Source organism: Platalea leucorodia, assembly GCF_965183815.1.
Source record: "Platalea leucorodia genome assembly, chromosome: 3".
Classification (NCBI taxonomy): Eukaryota; Metazoa; Chordata; class Aves; order Pelecaniformes; family Threskiornithidae; genus Platalea; species Platalea leucorodia.
The window spans coordinates 100,447,792-100,460,394 of NC_138825.1; the positions used below are offsets into that span (position 1 = coordinate 100,447,792).

General features: G+C 42.0%; 1 protein-coding gene across 7 annotated transcripts in view; it reads left to right on the forward strand.

Moving 5' to 3' along the window:
• The window catches only part of DST (dystonin), a 302,794-nt gene that overhangs the window by 223,008 nt on the left and 67,183 nt on the right, over nt 1-12,603 (forward strand). For all 7 annotated transcript variants that reach the window (XM_082306929.1, XM_082306927.1, XM_082306930.1 and 4 more), the window contains 3 exons: nt 7,649-7,810; nt 9,085-9,255; nt 10,514-10,680. In XM_082306929.1, coding sequence (XP_082163055.1) covers nt 7,649-7,810; nt 9,085-9,255; nt 10,514-10,680 — 500 coding nt within the window. The remainder of the gene's footprint in view (nt 1-7,648; nt 7,811-9,084; nt 9,256-10,513; nt 10,681-12,603) is intronic.

Here is a 12,603-nt window from a genome sequence, read left to right on the forward strand (position 1 = left end):
AGTACAATCAACTTCTGTTCCTCAAGAGTGAAGCAAAAGAGTTGTTCTTTGGTAGATAGATTAATTCACATGAAATCTTAAGGGAAGGATCTCGTGTAATGGGCCAGAGGTGGTTTTTGTGGTTTGACCAGTTTTTATGTACAAAGAGTTAGAGCTTTGTGCATCTTCTTGGCATGACATTAAAATGCATAGTTATTTAAAAAAAAAATAAACAGGCTTTGAGTTATATTTTGATATATATAATATATATACATACACATACTTGTTTTATTTATATTCCTTCTTTGTAATCTACTTATTCCAGTCAGTATAGAGTGTTAAATTCAAAGTACTTATTGTCAGTGTGAAACTCGTATTACAATGCAGATACAAAATTTGCTTTCTGCAAATGAAAATCTCCAGTGGAGTTCATTTGAAAGTAGAACCATGACTGACTTCACAAAGTACTCCAGGAAGAGTATAATCAAGTGAAGAATTTGTCTCAATTAATATAAAACACACAAAATTAATTACTAATTAACTCAGCTTTGTTAAGACTTTTTTTCCCCCGAAGTCTGTACGCAATGCACAGATTGGTACTAAAAGGAGATTTCAGTAAATTAGGTCTGTTGAGGTACACCGAGTCTGCCACCTTTCTTCAAAAGCAAAACACAAAAGAATTGTGCGAACGGGCTGAACGGAGCGCTCTGGGTTTGGGTAGCCACACGGTGCTAGGATGTTTGCAGTAAGAGCAGTATTTGCAGCTAGTTTCTCTCTGAAATAGAGAAAGAAAAAAACCAGAAGTTGCATTAGTTTCCTTCTTGAAACCTTTGCACAATTCTTTGTACTGCCATTAAAAGGCATTGTTAGTAAAACCAACATGGCACTGTTACAGCTTTCATCAGTATATGGTTCATTTGATTTTTGCTTTTATTTTTGGAACAAAAGTAGATGTAGTCTTTAGAGGTTGACTTCTAATTGGACTTTGTGGGAATTTTTAGCTAGTCTGAGTATTCCTGCCAATGAGCTTGAACTAAGATTCTAATTGGCTTATGTTAGTTGTGTAGAGGGTGTCTGTCCTCTGATTTTCACTTTGAAGGCAGATAACGTTGAAAGAATAATCAGCGGTTTCTCTTTATGCCCAGTAAGAAATGAAGGGTTGCGTTTCCCATGCACTGGTTTACAAACCCTGGAATAAGATACTAACCTTCCTTGGGATTTACTAGTTAGGGTCTGTGTTGAAAAGCAAACGTAAAATAAGCAACTGTTTAAACTTTTTTTTAAATATTGCACTTGAAAGTGACTGATGCGTCATATGGAAGTCTTCAGTAGATGCGGTGAAAAATGGTAACATATTTTTAAAATGTTAATAAAATAATTTTGCTGTTGAACAAATACAGACCAATTTCAGTTATATACTTCCCCTATAAAATGGTGCAGCACTCCTTGAATTCCCTAAGGATCTGTTTGTGGGTGTTTTGGGTGAGAATAACCACAGATGACAGGACCTCAAAAATGCTTTTCTCATCTTTACTGTTATAGTATACATTCTCAATTAGAGAATCCAGACGTGAGTATCTGTTTGGCATAATTTTAATATGTTATGGCTGCTCACCAAAGAGGAGGAAGAGAGAATTTGTCTCACGTGACTTTAGTATTTTGGTATGTAGCTGACTGTATATCAAGTAAAGCAATAAACAAGAAGTGTGGTGTGTTTGTATTTCTTGCATACAGTGTATCCTGCTCGCTGCTCAACTCAGGAAGCTCCAGCTGATTGTAGTTAATGCCCTATGTGAAGTTTTAGCACTAAGTGCCGTATGCTGTCCTTAAACCGAGGTCTGAGTTGTCCCTGTGACTGATGGCTGCTGTCTCGCAAGCAGGGCAGGGCTCTGGTCATTAGGGGTAGGGTTCCTACTGGCACAGAGCAGCTTGGTCGTGACAGCTTCTCTGTGGGCGAGGTACCTGTGTGTCTCCCAGCCCTTCGCCTACCTGGTTATGAGCTAGAAGCGTAGGTGCAAAGTGTTGAACAGTATTTAAAAGATGTAAATGTCCAAAACCTGAATCTTTGTCCTGTTAGGCTGCTTTTGTGCTGCTCTAAGTCCCATTAAAAAAAAGTTTTGCAGATATAGATACTTTATTCCAGCATTTTAGTGTTTCTTAAAGAGGGAGCGGGGTGGCTTGGCTCGGCCGCGTTCCTGGGAGCGTGGTTGTCCTGTCTGGCAATGCCACCCTGAGCTGTTGCCTCAGAGCCAGGAACGGAGGCTAAAGAGAATCAGAACTGGACCGAAGGTCTGTCTTTGCGTGTCAAATGGAGTAATATGTAACTATTCCAAGACCTAATCACTAAAGACGAGTGTGGGGGATTTTTAAAATAGTACACAGATAAACTTTCAATTTCACTTTTCGTGTGGAAGCGTCCATTTAAATGACGGCCTTATCGGGTGGGGTGACCGGCTGCGGCCGGTGGTTATAAAAGCAATGCGTATCGTTACCAGAGTTTCTCCCGGGAAAGCCAGCCGGCGGGAGCGGCGTCGGCTCCCCTCAGCGGGCCGCGCCCTGCCCGCCTTCTCCCGGCGGGGGCGACCCTGCCCCGGCGGCCCCCGCCAGCGCTGCCCGCCTTCTCCCGGCGGGGGCGACCCTGCCCCGGCGGCCCCCGCCAGCGCTGCCCGCCTTCTCCCGGCGGGGGCGACCCTGCCCCGGCGGCCCCCGCCAGCGCTGCCCGCCTTCGCCCGGCGGGGGCGACCCTGCCCCGGCGGCCCCCGCCAGCGCTGCCCGGCGGGCTGAGGCGTGCGTGGTGTCAGCGCCCGGCGGGCGGCGGGGCCTCCCGCCGCCGCGGCCCTGCCCGCCGCCCGGCAGCGGCAGAGCGATGAGCGAGCAGTGAAGGCGCCGGGGGGCTGAGGAGACGAGGAGGCGGCGGGGAGGGGGGAGCCCCCCAGAGCGGCGCTCCGGGGGCGGGCGGGCCGGTAGCAGATGTTGCCTGAAGAGCGAAACGGGGCGTTTCTTACGGCTCGGGGCTGGGAGGGCGCCGCCGGCCCGCAGGAGAGCGGGGCGAGCCGGGGAGCTGGACGGCTTCGCCGGGCGGTAGGCGCCGGCGCTCGCTGAGGGTGGGTTTCCCCTCCGTGGCTGCCTTCTTCGCAGCTGCGCTTCAGAAATGAGGAGGAAGGAGCGCGGGCAGCCCCGCAGCCGCTGCTCCTAGCCGGGACCTGCCGCACGCAAACCTGCCGTGCCTTCGGGGGGACGCGCCGCAGAGCTTGCTCTGCTCTGCCGTCGCCTTCAAGAGCTCTCCGGGATGGTGTCGGGAGAATCGGTCTAAAACATTTGTTTTCCGACCGCCTGCTCGAAGGACGCGTTGGCTTGGCTGCTAGAAAGTGATGTTTTCCTGCGGGGCTTGTGGAGGCACCACGGACAAGCCTGGTACAAGAGGAGGATAAGCTGCCTTTCGGATCAAGGTTATTTATAGCTACTGCCAAAAAAGTAAAGGGCTGGTTTATTATTCTTACTGTTCTGGATTTAACTTATTCCCCCCCCCCCCCCAAGATTTTCTCCGTGCCTTGGTCTGGACCGTACACCGCCACTGTGGATTCTGTCTTTTTAAGCTGCCGCACCATGTTTTATTTATAAAGGAGATGGGACTCTGCAAACCAGTTAAATGGATTACAGTTAAGCCCTCACCTACAGAAGATAATGTGCTGCCTTCTGTAACGCCTGTTCATTTGGAAGGCTTAATCGGGAGATTTCAGATGCAGATTCTGATCTGGAAAAATAAATGAAGCCTTCCATGGAGTGTTTGAAATATTTGAGCCGCTGCTGGGTTTTGCTATACTTTGTTTTTCTGTGACATTGGGGAAGATTTCTGTTACTTTCTTACTGAAGCACTTTATAGTTTAGAGGGGGGGGAAAAACCTCATATCCAGGTAAAGTTGCATTTAAACTGATGCACTGATTATGAATGACCTCAGCCACCTCATAAGTTATTTTGTATCTATGCATCTTATGCTAAGGGCAAGTTTACTATAATTCTTCAGAGTGCTAGTGGTTTTTTTAAATGTTTCCACTGTATCCATGAAAACGGAGATATAGTGGTGTACTTGTGCAAATACTTTCAGGATGGGGAAGCCGCTTAGCAGGCCAGACTGTCTACGTCAAAATCCTCCATGTGTTGGCAAAGGGGAAGAAGATGAAGATCTAAATATTGAGGATTGCTACGTTCCCCAGAGGTCCATCTATGACACCGTGCGGCTGAATGAACAGATCGATTCGGGCTCCAAGGGCAGCCTCTCCTCGAGGCATTTCACGGACCGGACCTTACCCTACAGTCACAGAACACTGGACATCAGCACTTTGTGCTCCAATGGTGCCCTTACTTCTTCCAGTGTTTTTGAGCTCCGAAGCCGTGAAGCTAACAAGTTAGATGAAAAAATGATCTTTGACGCTCTCAAACTAAACAGTGATATAATTCGGACAGCTGGATTACCCAAAGCAAAGTCTCACACAGAAAAGAAGGAGCATAGGCGGTCGTGGAGAATGTTTGTTCCGCCCAACTTTACAGATTACACGAATAAAAGTGAATGCTCCTTTAATGAAACTGCTGATATGTCAGATACAGCTAGATTGGGCAAATGCAAATGGGGTACGAATTCTCTTACCTCAGAAGAGGATGATTCTGGTTTATGTAGCCCTCCAACAGAAAGGGAAGAAAAACAAGATACACTGTTAGCAGGGGAGCAAGCTCAAATACGAAGTTTATCTTCTGCAGAAGATATCCATGCGGTAGGTCAGTTCGGACCATATTTCCCAGCCACGTGCAGAGAGCAGCAAACCCCACTGCTCGCAAGCAGTAGCGTCCCTGTCAAAGAAAGCTGCAGATTGGCTTTGCATGACATTTTACCCTCTGGAAAAGTAAAAGAAAGCAATGCACAGGCATGTGAGAGCGATCAGGAAGAGATGGAAGGGAAATACTCTCACTTAGGAGGTTTCAAAGAGAAAACTCTGTCACGTGAGGATCCTCTTGAGAGTGATGGAAGAAGTATTTCCCTCGACAAAAATGAAGTGGAAAATGCATATGAAGCTCATGAAAAAACTAAAACACGAGTCATAACAGTAGAGAAGGATCATGTGGATGATCATGTAGATGTTTATTATGCAAACGTTGCTGTAAATAGTAGTGACTTGGATTTAGCAAAATACGAGATTTTATCTGATACAGAGGAATCCAGTATAGCACGTTCAGGCTCAAATGAAATGGCATTTTCTGTTCAACAGCTTGAATTAGAGAGTACTGTAAACTGTCCAAAAGCTATCCCAGGGAGAAGTAAAGGCAATATGTGGACTACTGGCATCCAAGAAACCTTGGATACAGTCTGCAATGGCCTATTGTCTAACAAGGTAATTTAAAAAAAAAAAAAGAAATCCATAGATTTGTGAAATAGTTGTAACGCAGCCTTAAAGATATTTGTTTAAAGCCTTCTTTACGTTTTGTTGTCATCGCAAAAATGTTGGTTTTTTATTAATTCTGCAGATGCAGTAATTGGTGTCATTTGCATTGCACACATGGGATGTCCAAAATAGGTGAGACGGTCGGTTCAGACAATGAATTAGGGGCAAATTCTGAGAGGGATGATTACTTCCAGCTGTGCGGGGCAGGGTTATTTATTGCCCAGCTGGTGCCTGTTACTCCTGATGCGGAGCGTCTCCCCCGTGCGCCCGGGTTGGCGCTCGGTGTTTGCACCGTGTGGTTCCAGGCGATGCCATTCAAGGGCAGCTCCAGCCCATGCCTTCAGCCCGAGCAGCCTTGCTCATCAAGGTACAAGCAACAGTATCAGATCGTTGCGGTTTCCAAAGCAGGCAGATTAAAGGCTCACCGCCTCTTCTGCGAGCCGCCTTTCGCGTTTGCGTGCCAGAAAGCAGATCTGACGTTACAGTAGTATTTTACAAGCGCAGGACCTTGCAGCGCTTTGTGAGTGGTGGATGAGGTAAGAGAGTAAGAAGTGAAGCTTTGTAATAAGGAAAGGGTGTTTGTCGGGTCTGTAATTTTTTTCTTCCCACTCTGGTTGAAATCTGAGATACTTCAAGCTTTGTTGCTAAGTTGTTCTGGTAAACTTTGGCCTCAGCAATAATTGTAATTTATTTTAAGCTTCTCTCTGCAAAGAATGCATGCGTTTTTAAAGGGCAGATTATGGAGATCAGTCCTCTCTGTGGTAGGACGCTGCTCTCAAAAGATGAGGCTTTATAGCACATAAAAGAAGAATTTGTTATTGATTCTGCGTGGAAATATTATTCTGCCTCCTCCCTACCCTACAGTCAAGAAAAACACAAGCGTTTTCCTTTTTCTGGGAGCAGCCAGCTGGTTGCACTCTCTCAGTTTCCATGCAACCAACAGTCTTACAATTCTCTCTTTTTTTTTTTTTTTTTTTTTTTTTTTTTTTTTTTTTTTGCCCGTAGGAACAAAATTCTTGGGGGTGCTTGATTTACTTTACCCCTCGTGTTTAGCGTAGTTGCTCTAGCTTCTAGATTGACTTGTCAAGCTGGTGGAAGCATGCTCAGCCACCTGAGGTCTGCTGCTTTAAAAGCAATCCCTTGCCACACTCTGTTTGGTGCAAGAGAAGAGAGTTATTGGTATGTTCAAAGTGATCCCTGCTTTTCAGGGTGCTGAGAAAGGTTGCTTTGAATGCACCAAGTGTACACCAAAACTGTTACTGAATGCTGCTATAGAAATAGAAGGATTTAGGGTCAAAAGTTGAGCATTCTTTAGCATTGTTTATTCATTGGTTATTTTTCACTGGCCTGTGTAATTAATTCAGGGGCTTCAGGCCATTTTCTGATCTCATTGACACTGGTGTCGGTGCAGCCTAATGCAGCTGAATACAAATGGAGATTTACATTGCTGTTGCTAATGGTAATAATCTGGCTCTGAAAAAGCTTTAAGTACCTGAAGGAGTAAAATAAAGCAAACAGAAAACTGCTCAAACTGCTGTTTGGGTACGGTCAAAGCCCTGGCAGTTTGCAAGAATATCCCTCTGAATGAAAACACATTCTCCTGGGCATCCGCTGGGATACTGTTTCAGCAGCATCTGTAGTGCCTCCTCCTCACTTGTTACCATTACATTCTCCAAAAAACTACCTTAAAATATCTCTTCCTTTGCCACTGCTTTAACTTAAAACTTTTGCTTTTGTCCTAATTTGGGAAAAAATGCCCAATAGTCTCTCTTAGTGTGCATGTTTTTATTTTTTTGATGACAACTTAACAATCCTTCTGTGCCATTTTTTTGTAGATTTTGTAGATAGATGATTAAACAGATAGATGAGTTTCTCTGGTCTTGATTTTTTCCCTCTATTAGAAGTTCTTTCTTTTTTTTTTTTTCCCTCCCCCCCCCCCCCCCCCCAAGCTTTCCTCTCTTCTCTTTCTCTCCCTTTCCTTCCTGACTAAAACTGCTCATGGAAATGTACATCATTTTCCCTCTATGGTGTATTGCATTTACTCTGTTTAGATTGAGTCTATTCTGTTTAGATTTATTAATTTTGTTTAGGAAGGTGCTGATGAGGCACGGTTTCCTTTCTTCTAGACACCAATTTTCAGCAATTTTTTTGTTGCATACTGTGATGTAAACACCAGATGCATTTTATGTCAGAAGATGCAATGTTTCATGTGTGTCTTGGATTTCAACTGCAGGTATTCCAGAAAGAAGAAATTGAACCCTTGCAAGTAAAACAACAGGAGGTAAATTGGTTGGGTCAAGGCCTTATTCAAAGTGCTGCTAAAAGTACCAACACAGAAAACCTTGAACATGACCTTGAAGATGTCAACACCCGATGGAAGACTCTTAATAAGAAGGTTATTATTTTGTATACTATTCTGCTTTTGTTGTGTTCTGCTTTTTGATTATTTGCTTGCTGACGTCTTTCAAAATACAGGAAATTAAATATTCACTAAGAATGTAAATTATATTCCTTTACACAATCACTTTGTTGATAATTCTGAGGATAAGATTTATATCACTAGTAGACAGAGGTATTACTATCATTTATAAGGTTTTGTCACACTTTCTGTAGGTCTGTCCTGGATTTTTATTCAGGAAAGACTCCTCTAGGACTATGTGTTCCTTCCTGCTTAAGCAGAGCAGGGAGATTTGATAACCCCATCAAAGAGGATGGAGTTGTGACACATTCATGGGAAAGGTAGCTATGTCATTTGCAGCCAGCCACTCTCAAGTAATTCTTCTTCAGTCTTTGTTTGCACATTTTTTCACTCTCTTGTATTTGTTCATGTACACCGTTGGACTTGCGCAGTGCACAGAGCAGTGATACAGCCCAGCTTTGTGTGACTAGTGGAACGTTTCCTTTATAGCACCTTAAGGATTGTGTTGCTTGAGACATTGGAAGGTACTACTGCTTTGGAAAACTGGCTGTAAATGATTTGCTATGCTTTTGAAGAGTTCTCTTCCAGCAGTAGTTGCTCTTGGAAAATGGAAAGGGTGGGAAGTAGAAACGGCACTCATTTTCCTCTGCTCTGTCTCCCTGAAGGAGTGATGCAGCAGAACCACAGATACCTGTGGTTCACCTATTTGCCGCCTTCTCCCTTTGAGAAGAAGGCATATAATGCCTTATTATTAATTAATTAATTATTAATTAATTATGGTTCACCTGTTTGCCTTCTCCTTTCCTGTGCCTTCTTCCCTTTGAGAAGAAGGCATATAATGCCTTATTAATAATTAATTAATTAATAAATAATATATTAATAATGCCCCTTATTAAGAGTTGGTACTTTGGGTTCCTGGCTCAGTCTTTCTATAAGGAAAATAAAGACTGTCTGAAACAGAAACATCCTGTCAGTATACTTCATAATATTGTAGCTACATAAAACAGGAGTATCTCTTGTAAGGAACTACTAGAGCATTCTGATTTACTGTGAGTCAACCTCTTCTTTTCATTGGGTGTCTGTAGCCCCAAGAGGTTAATGCTAAATTGTGCCATAGTGCTGTTATGAATAGCCATGAAAATGAGAGTATTTGTTAGTGATATTGCCAGATGTTCTACGGATTTTGGCTGCTTATTTCACAGAAATAAAAAGAAAAGTTGAGTACAGTCCAATGTTCTACTTTTTTCCAGGTTGCCCAGCGTGCTGCGCAATTGCAGGAAGCCCTCCTTCACTGTGGGAGATTTCAGGATGCCCTTGAATCTCTGCTGAGCTGGCTCATTGATACAGAAGACCTTGTGGCTAATCAGAAACCACCATCTGCTGAATTCAAAGTTGTGAAGGCCCAAATACAAGAACAGAAAGTAAGTGAAATGCGTTCAGAATATCTCTCCTTCCACTGGATCAATGAGAATAAATTCCCAGTCTTTGGCAAAGCATAAAATCTGTTCAAGTGTATTATATTACATTAAAGTGTGCTGAGGTGTTATAAAGCAGCCATCTGTTCGATACTCAAGAATTTGTCCAGGGTTGGGGGAAGTGCTCATCTTCTGGGACATAAGACAAAGAGTGACACTGTGCAACCTGAGCTCTGGTTAGAATTATTAACTCTGTCTGGAAAGGATTGTTAAAGGTCCATTGGAAAAAGAGAAAGCATAAAATCCAGTGTTTGGCCATTTGGAAAGTAGGAAATAAAAACTAGTAAATTTTTATTGTAATAATTCCAAGGTAATATTGCAGATTAGGAAGTTAAATACTTGGCTTTTGATCCTGATTGTGATCTGGTCATTGTTGGTAATTAGTTGGAATGCTGTTGGGGAACCGCCTATCAATGCTGTCAACTTTTGCAAATTTTCATAATGGTTATAGAAAAAAAGAACCATAATGTAGCTCATGAAACATACAGTCCATACAGTTGGACTGTGTGGCCCGCTGCCACCCTGAGATTTAATATAAAGTTATGGTCAATACAGGTTGTCATGTTGGGATATCTGCAGAGGCAAAATGTTAATGTGACCAAAGGCAACTAGAGAATGGAGGAAGGGAGGATTTTAGACAGAGGTGTGTTTTGTTCTTCACAGAGAAGTTAATTTACTGGACTAGATTAGTGAACTCGATTGTATCTCAAACAAGTGATGAGTCGATTATACAGTAGTTTTTATAACTATTTTCTTATCTCTATATATGTATCAGAATTATCTTTGTGTTGCCAAATCTAGAAGGGCATGCAGCTTTCTCAAAAATGTTCCTATAGAATGTATCAGATACTCTAAATACATTGTTTCCCTCAATGGTATTAAATAGAACTTTTTCCTCTATAAGTTCGCTCTTCAGGCTGCCACACATCTTTACCCTGTAGAAACGAAGGAGGTTGTTTGGGCTTGGTGCAACTGCTGTTCATAGCAAAACAATTGAGAAACTAAAATGAGCATGTGGGGGGCGGGAGGCAGGTTGCTGTGTCTCTTTTTGATTAGCATTATTCACACTTTCATGACAATGTAGGCATTGCTTTTTCTTTTTTTTGCTTTAACAGGTTTTCAAGAAGTCTAGCTCCTTCTGGTTTTACACTTGTGTTATTACAATGTTTCTTAATAACCTGGTGCCTGATTGCTCTCTCTGTAGCTTCTCCAGAGGTTGCTGGATGACCGCAAGCCTACCGTTGAGGTAATCAAGCGTGAAGGGGAGAAAATTGCAGAGTCAGCAGAACCTGCTGATAGAGTGAAAATCTTGAAACAGTTGAGTTTCCTGGATAGTCGATGGGATGCATTGCTCAGTAAAGCTGAAACAAGGTATTTGAAATTCTTTCATTGATTTGAAAAATGTAGACATAGCATGTGATAGATGATTAGAAGCAGCATGTGGAACTCTGTAGTGTGAAATCTTGTAAGTACTATCATTCTTGTTACTACATTACATTATTGTGTCTTGATGCTGATGTAATAGGTCCTCTGAAAGAAAAGTGGAGAGAAGTGACTTGAACAGACCAAAAGCTTTTAAAAAAAGTTTAGCCTAAGATGCTACAGTCTGCTAGGATTAACTGCATATGTATCTTCTGAATATTTTATCTCCGTTAGTTCATTAGAATGCAAGTTTCTTGATGCAAAAACCTGTTTTGCATAGAATCAAGTGCAAATTTTACACTTAACAAATAATGATGATGTTCCCTTGGAACTTCAAAATCCTGACGTGCGGCTACAAAAAGGAGGCACGCAACTCTTCTTCCCCTTTCCTGTTTGATGTCATCCGTATAATTAGTTTCCACAACCTAGAGATCCTCATACTGTCAGTTGCTGATGTTCTTGTGCAAGGTGTTGAGCTCCCTTAATTCTCAAGAAGAAAAAGGACCGTCAAAGTATGTAGATATATTCTAGCAGCAAAAAAGACATTGCAGTCCAATTCAAGTTCCAATTTAAAAAACAAAACAAAACAAAACAAACAACCAAAAAACCCAAACCATACACATAGTATCTGTGTATAGACACACTTAGATTTGTGGGTTGTTGTCAACATATAAAATATCTGGAAAGTTATGAACTGTAAAGTGTCTTTGAAGAAATCTGTGTTGAAAGGGTTGCTGAACATGTTTTCTGGATGGGAATTTGAAAAAGGACAGCCTTGTTCAGAGTAGAGCAAAGAAGAGTGTGCGTAAGAGGTGGCCTGAAAAAGGCATGTAATTGAGAACAAGAAAGAACTTGGAAAGTTGAAGAAAAGGAACGTAAGTGAACAGTGAAGCTTTACAGTGAAGAGTAAATGGATATGTTGGGATTTGGGCGCTTAGGGTAGCATTGAACTTACCTCTGTTGTCTCCTACTCCTTCTGGTAGCCTCTCTTTAGTTCCTTTACTCTGAACCTCTTTTGTTACCTTATACTAATAATATGATTATTTAATTAGTAGAGTCAACCACTAATAGACCATTATTTCCTTCTTTCTTTTTTTATTTTTATTGAAGGAATCTGACTCATTAGCTGGGGTAAATGTTAATGTCATGTTTAATTTAATATTATTCTCACAGTCTGGTGATATTTAATTAAAAATCAAATTGCAGCTTTTTCCAAGCCGTTTATTAGCTGCAAGCTTGTCTTCATTTTTCTTTGGCTGGTCTCTAGAAATGAAGAGGAGGTTTCAGTATGATTTGGAAAACTATGTAGAGTACTTCACTGAGTGTTCTGTGGCTAAGTGTGTCGAGTCTACCTTGTTTATAAGCCTTGGGAAGCACGTATAAACATAGCTTTTACCTGGAATGAGATCCCCATTTGAAAGACAATATTGTGATGTTTTTCTCGTAGGGCAAATCTCTCTTAGAAGTCATCTTGAATGAAGTTTGTTCAGCAGTGGTTGTAGGGAAGACTCTTCCTGTAATCAAGAGCCTTCTCTGAAATGTAATAATCTGAAACAGAAATGTTTTAGATACTGCTTTTTTAATTTTGAAGGTCAAGTCTCTGTGCTTTATTAACATTGTCTCGCTAACTTCATTGAGAGCTTTTATCCAGAACAAGGGATGCAAAAGTAGAGCCAAATGGTTCTGTTCACATGATTGAACAAATGTTTAAAGATATTTTACAATGCTGAGGAAGCATGACAATATGTTCTGGTTCAGTAAAGCCTTTGCCTAACTTTAATACATGTATAATAGTCAAGGGAATGTAACTTTATACTTAAAGACGGCTAGAAAGTTGAGAACTATCCTAATAGGGTATAAAATGTTTTGCTG